Genomic DNA, 22363 nt, shown 5'->3' with positions numbered 1-22363 from the left:
AAGAAAAACAAACAGATATTTGGACAGCAGGGTGGGCCTTTAATGCTGTGACAATGTGCAGCAGTAGAATCCATCTCCCTGTCCTCTTGAAAATGATGTGGTTCCCTGACCTTGGGATTAGGGAAAGGTTCAGGGCACATCAATGAGGCACACAGAAATTCCAAGATATGTCCCAAATCTATCTACATGAGGCCAAAAGAGAAATTCCAGCTCATGATTCCAGTCTGAACTCTATTAAAGATACATGGGTGCAACTTTCCTGCATGACTTAATAACCTAACCATGATATTTAGACTTCCATACAAAAAAAAGTAAATACTGCTACCCTCTGGGAGGTAGTTTCGATACCTGTACTGCATAACCTGACATAAAGACAGAAAATGCTGGAAGTATTCAGCAGGTCAGGCAGCATCTGGCAGTTCTGATGGAAGGTCGTTGACCTGAAGCATTTTCTCTGTTTCTTTCTTCACAGATGCTGCCTGACCTGCTAAGTATTTCCAGCAGTTTCTGTTTTTATTTCAGATTTCCAGCATCTGCAGTATTTTGATTTTGTACTGAGTAATCTGGTGTTTTGTGCTCAGGTAGTGAAGAGTGCACCATATGCCACGGATCCAAACTTCTACTGTACAACGAGAAGTGTGGATTCAAAAGGACCACATATCCCTGAATCCATGCAAAGAGTGCATTCAGGAAAGGAAATGGAAGAAGCAAGGTCTGTTCTATGAAACTTTGATTGTTACATCCATAGAAATGTTCATCAATAATGTGATGATATAAATATTCATGATGCATCCTTTCTATTAGAAATAAATTACTTTTCTTATTTACACGGTTCATAACTGCTTTTAAAAGCTAGATTGGTTAGTTTAGATGTGTTTTTTGTTCTCGAAAAATTAGCTTCCCCTCCAGTGAACTCTTTCCTTCTCTTCCAATGAAAACTTCTTCCAACTTTCTTTTCACTCTTCCCAAGGTCAATATGCACCATTCCCTTTTCAAGAGACGGTAGATAACCTCTTATGCACCTGTTAATACCCCATGCCATAACTGTAGATCTGCTTTTCTTTTTAATCATCTTATTCCATCATGTTGCTAGAAGGCCTGAACTTGTGCTCACCACCTCTTGATGGTGGGGAGGGGGTAAGTTTTTCAGTGCGGTCAGGGAACAGGGTCAAATAAATGTAGTGGATGTAGGGGATGGTGGGAAGGATTGAATTGTAAACTTTGTGCAGTCTGGGGGAGGGAAGGTCAGATGTTAACGGTAAGTGTTTTGGGGGGGGTGGATAAGGGCAAATAGTTAATGTAATTGTTATTGGGGGGCAGGGGCATTAGAAATTTATTAATTTTGGGGGTTCTGTCTTTAAAAATGTAAATTAGGTGGCAGGGGTGGTTGCCCTTTAAAAATGGTGCCAGCGCCTGCACACAGGCAGCTGACGCCATTGCCGAGGACGGACAGCCTATCTCCTCCACGAGATTGGGGGGCAGGCCCCCCCGGCTTTTTAATGAGCCGCTGCGCTTAAGATTGCCGAGATCAGCGGTGGCAGGACTTAGACCGCGTTTGGAAGGCTGAAACTCCCTTTGAGTGAGATGTTAAATGGAACATAGGAACAGGAGTACTGCATTTAGCCTCTCAAGCCTGTTCTACCATTCAATGAGATGATTATGGCTGATTGCGACCCAACTTGATATGCCCACCTTTGCCCCATAATCCCTTAATACCTTTGGATAACAAAATCGATCAATCTCAGATTTAAAATGAACAATTGATCTAGCATCAATTACCATTTGCAGCAGAGAGTTCCAAACTTCTATCACCCTTTGTGTGTATGAGTCTTTCCTAATTGCATTCTTAAAAGGTCTGGCTCTAATTTTAGACTATGCCCCCTAATCCTAGACTCCCCAAACAGCAGAAATCTATCTACCTTATCTACCCTATCTACTCCCCTAAATATCTTGAAAACTTTGATCTAATCACCCCAAATCCTCTAAATTCCAGGGAATATGTCCCTAGTTGATTTAATCTCGCTTTGTAATTTCGCCTTTGGAGTCCAGGTATCATTCTGGTAAATCTAAGCTGCACTCCCTCCAAGACTAGTACAACCTTCCTAAGGTGTGGTGCTCAGAGCTTCTCTCAGTAATCCAGATGTGGTCTAACCAGGGCTTTGTACAGCTGAAGCATAGCTTGTACTCTCTTGAATCCCAGTTCTCTGGATCTAAAGTCCAACATTCCATTAGCCTTTTTGATTATTTTTTGTAGCTGTTCATGACATTTTAATGATCTTTGTACCTGGACCCCCCAAGTCTCTTTGGACTTCCACTGTTTCTAGCTTTTCACTATTTACCAAGTATTCTGTTCTATCCTTTTTATGTCCAAAATGGATGAGCTCACACTTGCCTATACAGAAATCCATTTGCCTCCTTTCAGGAAAACCATTTATGCCAAATGGGACATATTAATTTCATCAGTTGCAAACTTACATTAGACTTTTAATGGAAAAATCCTACAAGTTAACTTTTAAAAAAACTAGCAGCCAAGTTGGCCACATTTGAAAGACCAGGAGGTTGGACTGGAGACAAAGGCCCGAATTTTATTAGCATGCCACAAATTGCAGCAGCGCGCTTTGAAATCGGCGTTCCACCTACGCGGAGCGGCCGTCGCTGAGCTCCTGTGATATTTCCCATGGGGGCTCATTTAAATGGAGGGGGCAGAACGGCCGCCCCCAATGACGTAGAGGGGGTGGGCCCTCCGTCCCCGGCAATTGCGTCCAGTGCCAGTGCCATTTTTAAAGGGCTTCAAGCCCTTACCGATAATTTAAATTTTTAAAGAGCACAGCACCTTTACTTTTAATAAAAACTGTAAATTGAACATCAAAGCCCCTCTTCCACCCCCTCCCCCATAATGATCAAGCAATATATTTATCACCATGTACCCCCCCAACCGAAAAATCATTTTTGCCAGTACTGACCTTTCACCCCCAATCTTCATAATCTTTGCCTTCAACCCCTTCCCACCATCCCCTCAGCCAATGGAAACAGATTCCCCCGCTCCCCCCTTTCCCACCTTGATAATTTCACTCCTCCCCCCTCCACACCAGCGTCATGCCTCAGAACTCTGAATGGAATTCCAACGGCGCGGGAGTTCCGGCCAGCGGCCAGAATATCAGCGTGGGACGGCCGCCGGGACAAGGTAAGTTAATTTGCATGTGTTTTCATTTATTTTAATAAAATAAAGGCGGGGGGGTGCCTGCACCGAGGCCTCGCCACCGCCAGTACAATGCGACGGGGCCTCCCCGGTGCCGGGGTCGTGGCAGGCCTCTCCCAGAAGAATTTTCCGAGCCGCCCTGCCATGACGCCTGACGTCGGAGGGCTGGTAAAATATAGCCCAAAGAGTCTAACAGAAGTTCAGCCAGGACAATGGCTTGTCCTAAGTGATTGAATTACTTAGAATGGCTGTATCAGCACGGCCGTCAAGGCCATTCCTGCCCATTGACTTTGAAAGAACCAACCCCCTCCAAGTGTGGATGGACATCCTGGGGCAGGTAGCACTTTGAATTTCAGTGGAAGATTCCAGAAAAAACAAAGAGGATTGATAGAACCATATAATTGCCGGCTCATCTCTGAGGAAACTGACGTTTTGTGGCACAGACAGCAGACAGGCAGTAACTGAAAATGCAGCAATGAAGCAGGCGGCTGCTCCCCTGTGTCTCCCTCTTTCTCTCTCCCCAGAAAATATCAGGAAAAGAACCGGCTGCGTCTGGGGGACCCCCTCCAAGCCTACAGACCACTACAGCCAGCAACCAGAGTAAAAGAATCAAGTACCAATTTTGCCTTCAGGAACCCTGAGCAAAGCAAGCCAACCACAGTGCACTTGGACCGGCGAGGACCACAGCTTCAGCCAAGGTCTACTGGACTTACAGACAATATTTAAGTTCCATTTATTCTGGACTTTAATCCAAACACTCAATCTGTTTCCCTCTGTAATCTATTTGTGTGTGTGTGACTCGTGTGAATGTGTGCGTGAATGTGTAGCATATTTTTAGTGTTTTAAATTGCGTTAGAGTCTTGCGTATAATAAACTTACCTCTTGTTTAAACTCAAGAAAACCTGTCAGATTGGTTCTTTTGCAATCACGTTAGAGGAACAAGGTAAACACTCACTGAGGTGGTAAGCACAACCACTGTAAGGAATAAATCCTGTTGCGGTCAAATGAGAGAGGAAGGGTAAAAGGGGAGCCTGAAACCCCCTCCACACCTGGCTGTAACAGAAATGTTGGGGCTGTAGTCTAGGATCGTAACCCAAAGGCAAATGAGAAATTGGAAGTGGGAAACCAAATTGATCCTTATCAAAAAAAAAATCTTCAATGCAGCTTTTCACTGCTAGAATGCTAACATGTCCACATCCGAGGCCAGTGCCTTCCAAAGCCAAGGTGAAATAACTTGGGAAGAAATTAAAGGCCCTATCTATTGAAGAATTGAGGAATGTAGCTGGGCAGTTTGGGATTACTTTACGTGCAAAAGCTAAGAAATCCGAAATCCTAAGACTTGTTTTCACTTGAACCTGAAGATTCAGAAACAGGGTTAGAGTCAGAAACAGACAGGTTAATGTTAGCTAAAATACAATTAGAGGAAACTCGAATTGTAATTCCAGAGGAAAGAGAGGGGCAAAAGAGAGGGAAGTGAGGGAAAAATAGAGAACTTTCCAGAAGGAGAAGGAGGAAAGAGAGCTAAGGCGGCTTGAATTAACTAGGGGGCAACACCATACCCCCAGTGAAAGCCTGGCTAGTGAGGAAGCTACCCCTAGCTCAGGGCCGTGTGCTGAGCTCTTAAAGTTCTTCCATTGATTCCAAAGTTCAATGAGGGAGATGAAGAAGCATTTTTTGTCACTTTTGAAAAGCTTGCAAGATAGTTGAAATGGCCAGCTGAGAGCAAGACCCTGTTGTTACAAAGCAAGCTAAGAGGAAAAGCCCATGAAGTTTATTCACTGTTGCCAGATAAAAGTTCATCAGATTATGAACTGACTAAAAATGCCATCTTCGGGGTATATGAGCTAGTACAGGAAGCGTATTGCCAGAAATTCCGAACCCTCCGGAAGCAGCCTGATCAAACTTACCTTGAGTTTGAAAGAGTTAAGCAGCTGGCTTTTGACCAGTAGCTAAGGGTCCTTAAAGTATAGCCTGCATATGAAAACCTCACAGAGGTGATTCTTCTCGAGCAATTTAAAAACTCACTCCCCTTTCTATTAAAGCCCACATCAAGGAACAAAGGGTTCAAAGAGCCAGGCAAGCCGCAGTTTTGGCTAATGAATTTGTTCTCATACGTAAGTCCGTACCCCAAGGGAAACTCTTCCCTAGTCACCTCCACGACCCCGAAAAGGATAAAAATTGGAAGGGTGATAGGAGCCCAAAAAGCCTTGGGTGAGAAAAGAAAGCTGGACACACAGGGGGCCTTCTTCATGCCAAAAAAGATGGTGCTGAGAACAGGAGTGAGACCCGAAGACCTATGTGTTTCCACTGTAACAAGGCAGATTACCTCCGAGCTGACTGCTGGAAATTATGGGGAAAGCCTGTAGGATTAATCAGGGCACGTCAGACCAGTGCAGGAGAAGGGGCCCTGATGGAAAGCACAGCAGAGCAGGCTGTGGCTTTAACTGCAACAGCATTAAGACCCAGGAAACATACTGCTCTGAGTGCGGAAAAAATTTATAAATTCCCTGAAGGTTATCAGGATTTTGTATCCCAAGGGAAAGTAACCCCTTTCCCAGCGAGTGAGGCAAGCAAGCCCATAGTCATACTCGGGGGTTAAGGGGCCACTAGATCCCTTCTGCTGGGAAAAGGTATGACCTTTTCCCCAGAGAGTGCAGTGAATGTGAGAGTGTTAGTGAATGGTATCGGAGGGCAAGGAATGCCCATACCTTTATATCGGGTGCAATTGGAGTGCGACCTAGATTTGGGACCAGTAACCATGGGGATTGTCCCTAGTTTGTCTGTGGATTGGGTTGAACTACTCCTGGGAACGATCTGGCAGGGCGAAGGTGGTAGCTTCTGCAGTAGTTTTAGAGAGACTGAAAGAGGTCAGGGAGACAGAACAATTTCAGGAGAAGGTCCCCAGCATTTTCCCTAACTGTATGGTGATTGGGTCCATGGCCAAACAAGTTCCATCAGAGGAGGCTGAACTGGCACTGCAGACAGACGACCCTAATGTCTGGTTGTCTGAAACCTTCTTTGGGAAGTTAGAGGACCCAAAGGATGGGTTGAACAGATCGTCCCTAGTTGAGGCTCAGCAAGCCGACCCAATATTCAAGAAGTTAGCACAGACTGCCCTAATTGAAACTGGAGTCCCTGAGTGCGACTATTCAAAGGATGAGGTGCTGACGAGGAAGTGGAGACCTCCTCACAGACCTGCGGACAGAGAGTGGACAGTGGTTCACCAGATAATGGTGCTGCCGAGGTACCATAAAGAAATATTAAGAATGGCCTATTAAAATGGCTGGACATGTTGTGCAAAAAACCAAATCCTGCCTAAGACTGCATTTTGACTGGCCAACATAAGGTTGTGGTGGAGTTCTGTAAACCTTGCCACACCTGACAGGTTGTGGGGAAGCCCCAACCTGCAGTAAAACCTGCACCTCTAATTCCCATACCAACTTTTGGGAAACCCTCCAGCAGAGTGCTGGTGGATTGCAAGGGACCCCTGCCAAAAACAAAAGGGAACAGACAAGCTCAGGTCTGTTAGACAGATAGGGAGGTAGGGGATGAAAAGGGCAGTGAGGACAGGTGAAAGGAGGGCTGGGAGGATTCCCAAATGGAACCCCTTATTCTCCAGTTAGCCAACCCTGAAATGTTGGAAAAATTAGACCACCCACCCTCCTATGTAAATGCAGGCCAAAGAGGCACCCTACCAAGACTGCTAACAGCATTTACAGAAATCTGCAGGGACAAGGAAAGTTCCCAAAAAAGCAAACCTACAGTGAAGGCAATGCCTCACCTAGTCAAAGTGCCACAGGGGAGTGCAGTGAAAGCTGGACAGATACTTGCGAGCAGGAATGTCCCAGCGGACATGAGGGAGATTAGCAAAGAGTGCCTCCCCACAGTAAAGAGAAAAGGGAAACAAAAATGCTCGAAAATGAACAGCACTTGCATGAATCACCAGAAAACTAAAAGTGAGATCGGGGTGGATCTACCCACTGAAGAACCCAATGATCAGGGCCCAAGCCCAAAGCTAATCAAATCCAACAATTTCATTTCAGAATTCCGCAAGAACAAGGGCCCAGAGGAAATTTCAGACACCTCACTGGGGTTTAAAATCAATTTATTGCCCACTATCACAATAGGGAGAAAAATGATCAAGGCACTGGAACCTGAATGGTTAAAACCACGTGTGGCAAAAACAGCAGTTGAGGGGTTAAAGCTTGTACATACAGGAGAATGTGCCTTAGACAAACATGGGGAAATTTGCAGACCCTAAGCTTCCCCAACAACCACATGTTTATTGAGATGCACCTCTCCAGGGTATTATAAATTGATACTAAAGAAACCTTAACCCCATTTGACAACAAATAACCATCCCAGAAAAACTCCAAGAAAAAAGGAAATTATATCAGCATTGCTGTTGTGAAGAAAAAATAGCTGCACAAATTCTAAGATTAATAGTGATGTTGAGAAGTGAATGAGAATAAATGTGTGTTTTCCTCTTTTTCTTTTTCACCCCTCTAATGAAATACTCCCATCGTCGCATTTCATTCTGCGTGGTACCTAGGTTTTTAAAAAATTCATTCATGGGATGTGGGCGACGCTGGCAAGACCAGCATTTATTGCCCATCCTTAATTGCCCTTGAGAAGGTGGTGGTGAGCTGCCTTCTTGAACCGCTGCAGTCCATTTGGGTAGGTATACCCACAGTGCTGTTAGGAAGGGAGTTCCAGGATTTTGACCCAGTGACAGTGAAGGAACAGCGATATAGTTCCAAGTCAAGATGGTGTGTGACTTGGAGGGGAACTTGCAGGTGGTGGCGTTCCCATGTATTTGCTGCCCTTGTCCTTCTAGTTGGTAGAGGTCCGGGTTTGGAAGGTGCTGTCTAAGGAGCCTTAGTGCATCTTGTAGATGGTACACACTGCTGCCACTGTGCTTCGGTGGTGGAGGGAGTCAATGTTTGTAGATGGGGTGCCAATCAAGTGGGCTGCTTTGTCCTGGATGGTGTTGAGCTTCTTGAGTGTTGTTGGAGCTGCACCCATCCAGGCAAGTGGAGAGTATTCCATCACACTCCTGACTTGTGCCTTGTAGGTGGTGGACAGGCTTTGGGGAGTCAGGAGGTGGGTTACTCGCCTCAGGATTCCTAGCCTCTGACCTGCTCTTGTAGCCACGGTATTTATATGGCTACTCCAGTAAAGTTTCTGGTCAATGGTAGCCCCTAGGATGTTAATAGTGGGGGATTCAGCGATGGTAATGCCGTTGAATGTCAAGGGGAGATGGTTAGATTCTCTCTTGTTGGAGATGGTCATTGCCTGGCACTTGTGTGGCGCGAATGTTACTTGCCACTTATCAGCCCAAGCCTGGATATTGTCCAGGTCTTGCTGCATTTCTACAGGGACTGCTTCAGTATCTGAGGAGTCACGAATGGTGCTGAACATTGTGCAATCATCAGCGAATATCCCCACTTCTGACCTTATGATTGAAGGAAGGTCATTGATGAAGCAGCTGAAGATGGTTGGGCCTAGGACACTACACTGAGGAACTCCTGCAGTGATGTCCTGGAGCTCAGATGATTGACCTTCAACAACCACAACCAGCTTCCTATGAGCTAGATATGATTCCAGCTAGATATGAATCCCCCTGATTCCCATTGACCTCAGTTTTACAAGGGCGCCTTGATGCCATACTCAGTCAAATGTTCCCTTGATGTCAAGGGCAGTCACTCTCACCTCACCTCTGGAGTTCAGCTCTTTTGTCCATGTTTGAACAAAGGCTGTAATGAGGTCAGGAGCTGAGTGGCCCTGGCGGAACCCAAACTGAGCTCACTGAGCAAGTTATTGCTAAGCAAGTGCCGCTTGATGGCACTGTTGATGACACCTTCCACCACTTTACTGATGATTGAGAGTAGGCTGATGGGGCAGTAATTGGCCGGGTTGGACTTGTCCTGCTTTTTGTGTACAGGACATACCTGGGCAATTTTCCACATTGCAGGGTAGGTGCCAGTGTTGTTGCTGTACTGGAACAGCTTGGCTAGGGGCACGGCAAGTTCTGGAGCACAGGTCTTCAGTACTATTGCCGGAAAATTGTCAGGGCCCATAGCTTTTGCAGTATCCAGTGCCTTCAGTCGTTTCTTGATATCATGCGGAGTGAATCGAATTGGCTGAAGTCTGGCATCTGTGATGCTGGGGACTTCAGGAGGAGGCCGAGATGGATCATCATCACGGCACTTCTGGCTGAAGATTGTGGCAAATGTTTCAGCCTTATCCTTCGCACTGGTGTGATGGGCTCCCCCATCATTGAGGATGGGGATATTTGTGGAGCCACCTCCTCCAGTTAGTTGTTTAATTGTCCACCACCATTCACGGCTGGATGTGGCAGGACTGCAGAGCTTAGATCTGATCCGTTGGTTATGGGATCGCTTCGCTCTGTCTATCGCATGCTGCTAACGCAGTTTGGCATGCAAGTAGTCCTGTGTTGTAGCTTCACCAGGTTGACTCCTCATTTTGAGGTATGCCTGGTGCTGCTCCTGGCATGCCCTCCTGCACTCTTCATTGAATCAGGGTTGGTCTTCTGGCTTGATGGTAATGGTAGAGTGGGGGATATGCCAGGCCATGAGGTTACAGATTGTGGCTGAGTACAATTCTGCTGCTGCTGATGGCCCACAGCGTCTCATGGATGCCCAGTTTTGCATTGCTAGATAGTGCGGTTGTCACTCCTACCAATACTGTCATGGACAGAAGCATCTGCAGCAGGCAGATTGGTGAGGACGAGGTCAAGTATGTTTTTCCCTCGTGTTGGTTCCCCCACCACGTGCCGCAGACCCAGTCTAGCAGCTATGTCCTTTAGGACTCAGCCAGCTCGGTCAGTAGTGGTGCTACCAAGCCACTCTTGGTGATGGACATTGAAGTCCCCCACCCAGAGTACATTTTGTGCCCTTGCCACCCTCAGTGCTTCCTCCAAGTGGTGTTCAACATGGAGGAGTACTGAGTCATCAGCTGAGGGAGGGCAGTAGGTGGTAATCAGTAGGAGATTACCTTGCCCATGTTTGACCTGATGCCATGAGACTTCATGGGGTCCGGAGTCGATGTTCAGGACTCCCAGGGCAACTCCCTCCCTACTGTATACCACTCTGCCACCACCTCTGGTGGGTCTGTCCTGCCGGTGGGACAGGACATACCCAGGGATGGTGATGGCAGTGTCTGGGACATTGTAAGGTATGATTCCGTGAGTATGACTGTCAGGCTGTTGCTTGACTAGTCTGTGGGACAGCTCTCCCAACTTTGGCACAAGCCCCTAGATGTTAGTAAGGAGGACTTTGCAGGGTCGACAGGGCTGGGTTTGCCGTTGCCTTTACTGGTGCCTAGGTCGATGCCGGGTGGTCTGTCCGGTTTCATTCCTTTTTATTGACTTCGTAGCGGTTAGGTACAACTGAGTGGCTTGCTAGGCCATTTCAGAGGGCATGTAAGAGTTAACCACATTGCTGTGGGTCTGGAGTCACATGTAGGCCAGACCAGGTAAGGACAGCAGATTTCCTTCCCTAAAGGACATTAGTGAACCAGATGGGTTTTTACAACAATCAACAATGGTTTCATGGCCATCATTAGACTAGCTTTTAATTCCAGATTTATTAATTAAATTCAAATTCCACCTTCTACTGTGGTGGGATTCGAACCCATGTCCCCAGAGAAATACCCTGGGTCTCTGGGTTACTAGGTGTCAGGAAAACTCTATATGCCAAATGGGACATATTAATTTCATCGGTTGGAAACTTACATTAGACTTTTAATGGAAAAATGTTACAAGTTAACTTTAAAAAACTAGTGGCCTAGATGGCCACTGCAATTTACATTTGAAAGACCAGGAGATTGGACTGGAAACAAAGAGCCGAACAGAAGTTCAGCCAGGACAGTGCCTTGCCCTAAGTCCTTCAGCCAAGGACTACTGGACTTACAGACTGTATTTAAGTTCCATTTATTCTGGACTTTAATCCAAACACCAAATTTGTTTTTCTCTGTAATCTATTTGCATGTGTGACTCTCGTGTGAATGTGTGCATGAATGTGTAGCGAATTCTTAGTATTTTAAGTCGGGTTAGAGTATTACGTATAATAAACTTACCTCTTTCTTGTTTAAACTCAAGAAAACCTGTCAGATTGGTTCTTTTACAATCATGTTAGAGGAACAAGGTAAAACACTCACTGAGGTGGTAAGCATAACCTCTTCTCTTCTTTTTCTTTGGCTTCCTTGTCTCGGGAGACAATGGGTAAGCGCCTGGAGGTGGTCAGTGGTTTGTGGAGCAGCGCGCCGAGTGTAAGCATAACCACTGTTTTTAAAAAGGACTAAACCCTGTTCCGATCAAATGATGGGAAGGGCAAAAGGGGAGACTAAGACCCCCTCCTCACCTGCCCCTAACACACAGTTTTCCTTGTTCACGTGATCTATCAATATCTCTTCATAATTTTATGCTTCCATCTACACTGCCTGTAATGTTGCCTATCGTTGTGTCATCAGCAAATTTGGATATACAGCTTTCCATTCCATCATCTAAGTTGTTGATAAATACAGTGAACAGTTAAGGCCCCAACACACATCCTTGTGGGACACCACTGGCAACATCCTGCCAATTAAAGTACATTCTCATTATCCCTGCTCTCTGTCTCCTGCCACTTAGCTAATTTCCTAACCAGATCAATAATTTGCCTTCTGTTCCATGAACTTCAACTTTAGCTAACAGTCTCTTATCAAATGACTTTTTGAAGGCCATATAAATAACAACCTTAAACATTTTCCTGCCCTCTCCTTTAGTCACATCATCAGAAGGTGGTATTCAAATTGGAATAGTATTGATTCATCAGCTGAGGGAGGCAAGTAGATGGTCATCAGCAGCAGGTCTCCTTGTCTATGTTTGATCTGGTGTCCTGAAACTTCATGGAGCACAAAGTCAATGTTGAGGATGCCCAGGGCCGTCCGTTCCCTCATGACTGTATACCACTGTGCCGCTGCCTCTTGTGGGTCTGTCCTGCCCCTGAAACGGGACATACCCAGGGATGGTGAGGGAGAAGTCCAGAACATTGGCTGTAAGGTATGAATTGGTGAGTGTGACTGTCAGGATGTTGCTGGACTAGTCTGTGGGACACCTCTCCCAATTTTGGCACAAGTCCCCAGATGCTAATGAGGACTTTGCAGGGTCAACTGGCCTTTGTCTTAACTGAATCTGATACCTCGGCCAAAGCTGAATGATCTGCCCAGTTTTATTCTTATCCTACTTCTTTGCAGCGGTTTGATACAACTGAGTGGTTTGCGAGGCCATTTCAGAGGGCAGTTAAGAGTCAATCATGTTGCTGTGGGTCTGTAATCAGATATAGGGCAGACTGGGTACGGAAGGCAGATTTCCTTCCTAAAGGACATTAGTGAACCAGATGGGATTTATGACAATCCAGTAGTTTCATGGTCATCATTATTGATACTAGCTTTTTATTCCTGATTTAATTAATTAACTGATTTAAAATTTCCAGCTGCCATGGTAGTATTTGAACTCATGTATTTGGATCATTACTTTGGACCTCTGGATTACTAGGCCAGTAACATAACCACTATGCTACTGTACCTGCTATGCATGTGTAGAGAGAGAGAGCATCTGTGGGGAAAATCCATAGATTCTGTCTGACCTGCTGAGAAATTCCAGCATTTTCTGTTTTTATTTGGCTTGTGATGGGAATGATTTACAAGAACAGTACAAGAACAAAATAAGACTTGAAGAAGCTTTATTTAAAGCATAAATTTCTCTGATTTGGGGAATAGTGAAATATATTTCTATAATGGCAATCTGGTAAGCAAATTATTGATAGGATATAACTTTTGAGTCAAGTACCTATATTTTTTTAATTCTCTAGTTGTAGGCAAGTTGAGAAAACAACTTAGTATTTGTCCATCCTGTGCCATGTGATAAGAGTTCTATTGAGTGGATTTGACTTAAATTCAAGATGCAATCTTTTTTACAAATCTAGTCCGTGTGGCCAATTTTTTTTTTTTTACACAGGAGTTTTTTTCTCTGCCATAAGGAAATATGAAACCTAAATACTAAAGTTGAGCCTTATTTAGCTTGGATCTCTGTGGATTTTAGACCTACATTAATGAGTCAATTGTAAATAATAGTGTAGTTTTCTGTTGCATGATTCCAACTGTTTTTGCCAAACTATGCAATTATATTCACAAGGACTACTTTCCAAGGTTTACCTATACTGTTGCAATAGCAACAGATATTATGCATCGGTTCCTGCTATTTTCTTTCTTATCGTAACTTTGACTAATATTTTACTACAATACTGAAACTGGTTCATGACATTGCTATACAAACCTTTTAAAAAGAATACATATCATAGATCCCAGACATATGGAAAAATACCCCTTTTTAAAGAAACCCTATTGAGCAGGTACTTGACATGCTGGAATGATTGTTCTGATGTTTGGACTGCACCAAGGTTGCTCTGTAATATATCCTGAAGAGAACTATCAGTCTGTTCGTGTTAGGCTCACACTACACTAAGATAGCCATGAAAAGAGGGATATGTCAAATTGTAGATGAAGAGCAGTTACAAGATATGGCATAGGAAATAGAGGAGGATGATGGGTTCCTACAATTCCTGCAGAAATCAGCATGTGTTTGCTATACTTTAATTGAAGGCATTTTCCATTGAAATCTACCTTTATTTTTAATTGTATGTTATTTTCTCTTTGTTGCTTAAAATGTTATTTTTTACAAGGTAAGGGAAAACAACAACTTATACTGCATGAGAAGAGAGTGCTAATTGGTTGGCAAGTGAACTCTGGTCGAGTTTTGCCATGGCGAATGCACCAGTTAACTGTCAGTCACCGTAAACTGGTGCATTTGCCATGGCAAGGTCTCTACCAGAGTTCACTTGCCAACCAATCGGCACTCTCTTCTCATGCAGTATAAGTTGTTGTTTTCCCTTACATTGGTTATTCTTGTGATTATCCTGATGAGCGCAAGACGAAAAGCTTCGACAACATGTCTTATTTTCAGCAATACTTAAATTCTATACTACTAAATGACAAATGTCTTATGTTGTGTATTTATTTCAGCATTAAGAAAGATGCATTGTATTTTTAACATGAAGCACCGCTATTCTTTTCTCTAATGTACTCGTACACCATGTTCTTAAGGAACTTGGGTTTTAAGGAATTGACCATATTGAAAGTAGATTAATGGGAAAAATTATGTTCTTTGTCAGATACCATAATTTTAACACCACTTTTTCACTACTTTCTCATTTTAATTTCTATTGCATTCATTCTTAATGATTAAACTTTTACTTCTGAAAGTGTGTATGAATTTCTGCTGTATGCATAGTTTCAAGAAGCTAGTAAACTGTGGGCGGCACAGTGGCGCGGTGGTTAGCACTGCAGCCTCACAGCTCCAGCGACCCAGGTTCAATTCTGGGTACTGCCTGTGTGGAGTTTGCAAGTTCTCCCTGTGTCTGCGTGGGTTTTCTCCGGGTGTTCCGGTTTCCTCCCACAAGCCAAAAGACTTGCAGGTTGATAGGTAAATTGGCCATTATAAATTGCCACTAGTATAGGTAGGTGGTAGGGAAATATAGGGACAGGTGGGGATGTTTGGTAGGAATATGGGATTAGTGTAGGATTAGTATAAATGGGTGGTTGATGGTCGGCACAGACTCGGTGGGCCGAAGTGCCTGTTTCAGTGCTGTATCTCTAAACTAAACTAAACTAAACAGTTTCTTGACTTAAGCTATTTTTTGAAATTTCAATTTATATATACTGATTTTTCTGTAGAGCCGCTAAAGATAAAGAACTGCAGGAACAGATCCAGCAACATATCAAATTGATGCAAGATAGAAGAAAAAGACCAAAGGGAACAGCTCAAGAAGAACTGGAGGCTGCAAAGAACGATTTAGAAATTGTGTGTTCATCAAGCATTCTTGCTTGCATGAGTTGAATTTAGCATTGCTTAGCATTTTTTATATGCGATTAATATATTTCAAGGTTTTTGTTGATTGAGTTTAAAAAATAGAAAATGCAAACATTCAGTATTCTGGAAGTTTTTTTCCCCAAATATGTCTAGGATATAAATGTTGTGTGTTTTTATTTTTAAAGAGAGACCAATCCTAGGTATTAGTGCCATTAAATTTCAAAAGAACCAAAGACAAAGTTAAGCAAATAGCAGAAAGCTGTATTTAGGTGACAAGATTTGGTTAATCGATATTAGGAGTCCGCAGTTTTTGAGTCCTGCAAAAGGATGTGTTAGAATAGGAAATCTGGTTTTCACACAGTGAGCTGCATGGAGAAGAAAGAGAATATAGGACAATGTATTTGGAGCTGAGAAAGAATGGGAGAAGAAATCTCAAGCGACTGCTGACCAAAGTAACTGATGATATTAGAGAGCTACATGCAACATGTCTGTTTTATCATTTCCAGTTTCACTTCCTGGAATTTGTACGTGCATAAAATATAGTTAAAGAAAGAATCTGTAATACATAGTGCCTTTTACAACGTCCGAAAGCTCTTCACAGCCAGCTTTTGAAATTTAGTCATTGTTGTGACTAATTGTTTGAGGAGATAACAAAGAGGGTCGATGCGGCTCGCACATTTGATATGGCCTATGTGGATTTTAGCAAGTGTTTTGACAAGGTCTCAAATGGCACACTGCTCAGAGAAGTAAGAGCCGATAGGGGATCCAAGGGCAAATGGCAAGTGGCTCAGCGGCAGGAAGCAAAAGGTAATGAACAATAGCTGTTTTTGTGACTGGATGGCTGCTTACAGTGGGTTTCTGCAGAGCACAGTTCTAGGTAGCTTGCTTTTCATGATATATATCGATTATTTAGACTTAAGTGCAGGGGCATGATTAAGAAATTTGCAGATGGTGCAAATATTGGCCATTTGGTTAATAGTGAGGAAGAAAACTTAGATTACAGGAAGATATCAATGGGCTGCTCAGGGTGGACAGAAAAGTGGCAAATGGAATTCAATCCAGAAAAGTGTGAGGTAAAGCATTTGGGGAGGGCAAACTAGACAAGGGAATACACAATAAATGGTAGGATCCTGAGAAGTGTAGAGGAACCGAGGGACCTTGGAGTGCCTGTCCACAGATACCTGAAGGTAACTGGACGGGTAGATAAGGTGGCTAAGAAGGCATATGGGATACTTTATTAGCCAAGACATATATGAGTAGCGAGGTTATGCTAGAACTGTATAAAACACTAGTTAGTCCACAGCTGGAGCACCATGTACAGTTGTGGTCACCGCATTACAGGAAGGATGTGATTGTACTAGAACGGGTACAGAGGAGATTTACGAGGATGTTGCCAGGACTGGAGAATTTTAGCTATGAGTCGAGATTGGATAGTTGTTGTAGTTGTTTTCTTTGGAACCGAAGAGGCTGAGGGGAGATATAATTGAGATGTATAAAATTATGAGGGGGTCTAGATAGAGTGGATAGGAAGGACCTATTCCCTTAGAGAAAGGCCAATAACCATGGGGCATAGGTTTAAAGTAATTGGCAGAAGGGTTAGAGGGGAGTTGAGGAGAAATGTTTTCACCCAGAGGGTAGTGGGGGTATGGAAGTCTCTGAAAGTTTAGGAGAGGTAGAACCCCTCATCACATTTAATAAAAGCTTGGCTAAAAGAATGAAATGTCATAACCTACAAGGCTCAAGTGCTGGAAAGCGGGATTAGGCCAGATCGCTCTTTTTTGGCCTGCACAGACACAGTGGGCTGAATGGCCTCCTTCTAGCCATAAATTTTCTATATTTGTAATGTAAGTAATTGTAGGAGCAAATTTGTACACAGCAAGGTCCCAGAAACAGCAATGAGGTAAACAATCAGATAATCTGTTTCATCATTCTCCTCTGAAAAATGGCATCTTAACTAGTGGAGTATACCCTTAGTACTGCATTGAAGTATCCACCTAGATTATATGCTGAGGTCTGGAGAGGGACTGGAACCCACAACCTTCTGACTGAGGCGGGAGGACTACCTAAATTCAGGACTCATTATGTTCAGGAGGGTTGTTAACTATGGAGGAAACATTGCCTTGGTAGACATTTTCCAATCGAGGAGGTGCTCGCAACAAAAAAATTCTGTCTACTAAAGCATCATTGCCTTTCAATAGAAAAGGAAACCAGGTCAAAGTCTGACTCTCATAAAAGCTGGATGAACTATATGTAATTCCTGAGATCAACTACATCATTCAGCTGATCACAAACAAATTAAAACTGCCAATATATATTTTATATATATATATAGTTGTGTGTGTATGTAAATATATCTTTCTCGTTCTCTGCATGTATATTATATATTTCTTACTCAAAAAGCACTGGAAGTAATGCTTATAGGTTAACATTTATAATGAGAAAACCCTACATCAAAATTTCAGCATCAAACTATATTGGTTCACTCACAGCTGCAATTGGAAGGGAAGAGAAAAGGAACAGAGAAACTAAAGCGCTCAGGTGATAAAACAACATTCTCTGAATCGCAAAAATAAAAGCAAATTACTGCAGATGCTGGAAATCTGAAATAAAAACAAGAAATGTTGGAAATACTCAGCATGTCTGGCAGCATCTTTGGAGAGAGAAGCAAAGTTAACATTTCAGGTCAGTGACCCGTCAGTGAAATGCTCACCCTGCTGACTTTGGCTGCTGGGTCCTGTCTTCTACGATCGAATTCCTGGGGGCCATACCCATTCCCTAGGGCATGCAACTTCCTTTGGTCCTGGTTGTAGAGAGGTAATAGCAGGCTCTGATCTTCTGTCCTGTAGAGCTGTGTGGCTGGTCAACTGAAGCAGCCTGAGGAAGGAGAGGAGGGTCGAACAGTTGATGTCAAACGGGTATGGCCCCCAGGAATTCGATCGTAGAAGACACGACCTGGCAGCCAAAGTCAGCAGGGTGAGCATTTCACTGATGGGTCACTGACCTGAAATGTTAACTCTGCTTTTCTTTCCACAGATGCTGCCAGACCTGCTGAGTATTTCCAGCATTTCTTGTTTTTATTGTCTGAATCACTCTGTGCAACACTATGGAAGATCTCATGATGCGCTTAAAGTCTTGCATATGTGTACATTTCCTGTGAGGTTAGCACTTTCTTGCTTTATATTCTGCTGTCATGCTGTTTCAGTGGCACTATTCCTGTTATGTGTGTCTGTCACAGTCAAAATCTATGTATTTGTCTTAATTATACTTACTTCCTTACTTCTAATTGAGACTGCCTGGCTCTGTCAAAAGTGGGCCTCGTCTAACAGAAAGTCCTGGATCCCAGTGTTCCTTCTTGTCAGCTCCACCCCCACCATCCAGAGCCAATCTACTACTCCCTGGTAACTCCTTCCATCACCTCCTCTATTATCGTGTCCCTTAAATGATCAGACCTCATGAAAAGATTCTCTCTCAGTGCTGAATTGGGAACCAGCTTTTAGTTTAAATGGTATTCATGGTTCAAATAAAACAGGCTTCCATATTTACCCATCTGCAGCCACTGAAAATCTTGCAGCAATTAAAACATCACTGAGTGCCTCCCAACAAAATCACAATTTCCATCAACATGCATTCGGCAAGATTGCTCAGTTGTTCAATTACATCTCCTCAGGGACCATAAATCTTCAGCATTACATCAGCCCAGCAACATCCTACCTATCCTCTGTAAACAGTGTACTGGATATCTATTAGTAATATAAAAGTGAAATATTTGCATGTATTTCATGTCTATTTTACTTCAGTTGCTACTCTCTGTATGTTGCAAATTCCTGTGGCACACTTTCACTTGATCAGCACAAATTTAACTTTTCTGTAAGCATTGGCAATGGGGAACACATCTACCAACAAAAACAGCAGTGAAGAAATAAAATCACTTAAAGTTTTGGGCTAACTTTTTAAACTTTAGTCAGTCCCCTACACACCAGTGAAAAAATGCTGAAAATGAGGCTTAAAACATAAAGACTTACAAAGTTACGTATTTTGCAATTGCAAAACTTATGCATAAAATTGCCTCGGAAAATATGCAAAGTTTCAGTCAACATTCTTTCCAAAGCTCTGTTAGTTGAGGCATGTCTTTCTTTAGGCTTTTGCAGGAATTGAGTTTATTTTTCTAAATGACTTACAATCTGCAGCGTAAACCTTTGAAGCTTTGTTGAAGTGAATTTTGACAGGAAAACTATTTTGAAGTGCTTATTTTTACTTCAGAGGGGTACTGGTTGAGAGGGAATCAGATAAAATGGCAGAGAGAAGGAAACACTGTCACATACAGTGTACCATATTAGGGGGAGACAAAGGTAGAAGTTTCTATCAGTGACATTCAGGTACGGTTGTTTAGTATTCTCATACTACATTCATGTGTGCACAGCTTTTAATCTGATGAAAGACTTTTTTCACTTTCTGTGTAGGCTACAAATCTGAAATCTACACTTGCCAGAAGAAAAATCGTGGACAATCTATCAGAAAATAATTTTATTGCGGTCTTTGGAGGACCTTTATCCAGCACTGCACCCACTATCAATTCTCAAAATGGTATTTCTACCATGAAATTATAATGAACTATCACTACTGAAGAATATCTACAGTTTATAATAGAAGTGAAATAATTGGGAACATCAAGTTATTTAATATTCATAGTCTGGAGCCAAATTGAATCAATAGCTATGTTCAATTGATATATTCCGTTCAACGTGTGATAGCTTGCAATTATTTCTGTCTGTAACAAGAAATCGGTTATTAAACCTTTTCTTTGTCCATATGTACAATTTTTAAAGCTCTATTTTATTTACTAGAATGAAGCAATATGGCATTTTTCAAATTGTTAATCAAAGTCAGAATGGAATACATTAATTTCTTTCTCGCTTGTCAGAATTTGGAGCAGCAAAAAATAAATGACTTCTTGCCACTGATAGTTCACAGAAGTGTTGTTCCTGTCATCATCATTCTCTGGTATTCTGGCTGAAGTGGGAACCCTTCCTGTATGAGCGAGAATGGAGTGTTAGCAGGCTATTAAACATGCACATATATCCGCCAATAACAGTGCAGATGAAGATCATTTCATGATTTTCTCCAAGTCTCCTCAGTTCTTGGGTTCTATTATTTATCAGGGCTTTCCTGGAACTACCTTACCTAAGATCAGCTAATTCAACACAATACAGCAATATAATGTGGGATTTTTCTAGTGTGGTGCAGTAACCTATCATATCTCACATTTAAGCTATGAGAAGAAATATTTATAGGGTATTGTTTTGAATTCCAGAATGCTCATTGGCAATTGACCATCAAATATTATGATTTTTGAGTTATCATTTTGTTCTTTATATGTGTAGTTAATTAGCCCCGATGGGTAGTGAAATTAGCAGCTTTGCAGTAATGTTTTGTAACAGTTAGCCAGTGCTCCATTTGCTCCATTGTTTCAGGTGTGTGTTTAACATGTGAAAATCCATCTATATGCTTAAAGGTCTCCACAACAAACTACTCAGAAATCTCCACAGGTAGCATCTCTGCGTGTCCAATATGAAGTGCATATTCTGACATACCACACTACCTCGGTCCAGAGAAGGTGGGCTGAATTTTATCCAGCCTGTAAAAGAGGGATTGGAGGTGGCGGTGGGTTGAGGGGGAGGGGGAGGGCAAAAAGTTCAGAGGAGAGGCGCTCACGTCGAAAACCAAAATGAAGCCCACCCTTGCTGTAAGGTCTGCACCCCCTCTGCACACACCCTTGCTGTGAGAGCTGCACCATACGAACATCCGAATTAGGAGCAGAAGTAGGCCATTTGGTTCCTCTAGCCTGCTCCGCCATTCAATAAGATCATGGCTGATATGTTTGTTTTGAATTTCACACTCCTATCTACCCCTGATAACCTTTGATTCCCTTGCCTAACAAGAATCTATCTACCTCTACCTTAAAAATATTCAATGACCCCACCTCCACCATCTGAGGCAGCGAGTTCCAAAGTCGCACAACCCTCAGAGAAAATATTTCTCCTCATCTTTGCCCTAAAAGGGCGACCCCTAATTTTCAAACAGTGCCCCCTAGGTCTGAACTCCCCCACAAGAGGAAACATCTTCTCCACATCCACCTTGTCTAGACCATTCAGGATCTTATATACTTCAAGCAAGTATCCCCTCACTCTTCTAAACAAGCCCAGTCTGTCCAACCTTTCCTCATAAGATAACCCACTCATTCCTGGTATCAATCTAGTAAACCTCCTCTGAACCACCTCCAACGCATTTACATCCTTAAATAAGGAGATCAAAACTGCTCACAGTATTCGAGATGTGGTCTCACTAATGCCCTGTATAACTGAAGCAGAACATCCTTACTTTTATTTTCAATTCCTCTTGTAATAAAGGATAGCATTCCATTAGCCTTCTTTATTACCTGCTGTATCTGCATACTAACTTTTTGTGACTCCTGCACTAGAAAACCTAGATCCCTCTGCACTTCAGAATTCTGCAGTCGTTCTCCATTTAAGTAATATTTCGCTTTTTTATTCTTCATGCTAAAGTGAACAACATCACATTTTGCCACATTATACTCCACCTGCCAGATTTTTGCCCATTCACTCAACCTATCTCTCTCAGTCTGCAACCTCCTTTCTGTCCTCTTCACAACATACTTTCCTACCTATCTTTGTCATCTGCAAATTTAGCTACTATGCCATCGCTCCATCTAAGTCATTGATATAAATTGTAAAAAGTTGAGGCCCTGGCACAGACCTCTGCGGGACTCCACCCGTCACATCCTGCCAATCAGAAAAGGACTCATTTATGCATACTCTCTGTTTTCTGCCAGCCAGCCAATCTTCTATCCATGCTAATATGTTGCACCCTACACCATGAGCACCTACTTTGCACAATAACCTTTTATATGGCACCTTGTCAAATGCCTTCTGGACATCCATGTACAGCACATGTCACTCCTTCAAAGAACTCCAACAAATTGGTTAAACATGATTTCCCTTTCACAAAACCATGCTGACTATTCCCAATTACCTTGAGTTTTTCTAAGTGCCCAGCTACAACCTCCTTAATGGAGCAATTCTAACACCTTCCCCACGACAGACATCTAACTAACTGGCCTATAGTTACCTGTTTTCTGCCTCCCCACCTTCTTGAATAGAGGGATTATATTTGCTGCTTTCCAGTCTGATGGAACCTTACCAGAATCTAACAAA

The 22363-nt window shown here is 42.9% G+C and overlaps 1 protein-coding gene across 2 annotated transcripts in view; it reads left to right on the top strand.

Annotated features, from left to right (window-relative positions):
• LOC137380604 (leucine-rich repeat-containing protein 27-like) overlaps positions 1–20089 on the top strand; it is a 130475-nt gene extending 110386 nt beyond the window's left edge. For both annotated transcript variants that reach the window (XM_068052680.1, XM_068052679.1), the window contains 3 exons: positions 582–712; positions 14996–15122; positions 19592–20089. In XM_068052680.1, the coding sequence (XP_067908781.1) occupies positions 582–712; positions 14996–15122; positions 19592–19738 (405 nt within the window). In that variant the 3' untranslated portion in view covers positions 19739–20089. The remainder of the gene's footprint in view (positions 1–581; positions 713–14995; positions 15123–19591) is intronic.
• Positions 20090–22363: the final 2274 nt, after the last annotated feature.

This window comes from Heterodontus francisci, chromosome 20 (genome assembly GCF_036365525.1).
Source record: "Heterodontus francisci isolate sHetFra1 chromosome 20, sHetFra1.hap1, whole genome shotgun sequence".
Taxonomy (NCBI): Eukaryota; Metazoa; Chordata; class Chondrichthyes; order Heterodontiformes; family Heterodontidae; genus Heterodontus; species Heterodontus francisci.
This window is presented reverse-complemented; position numbering and strand designations above follow the sequence as displayed.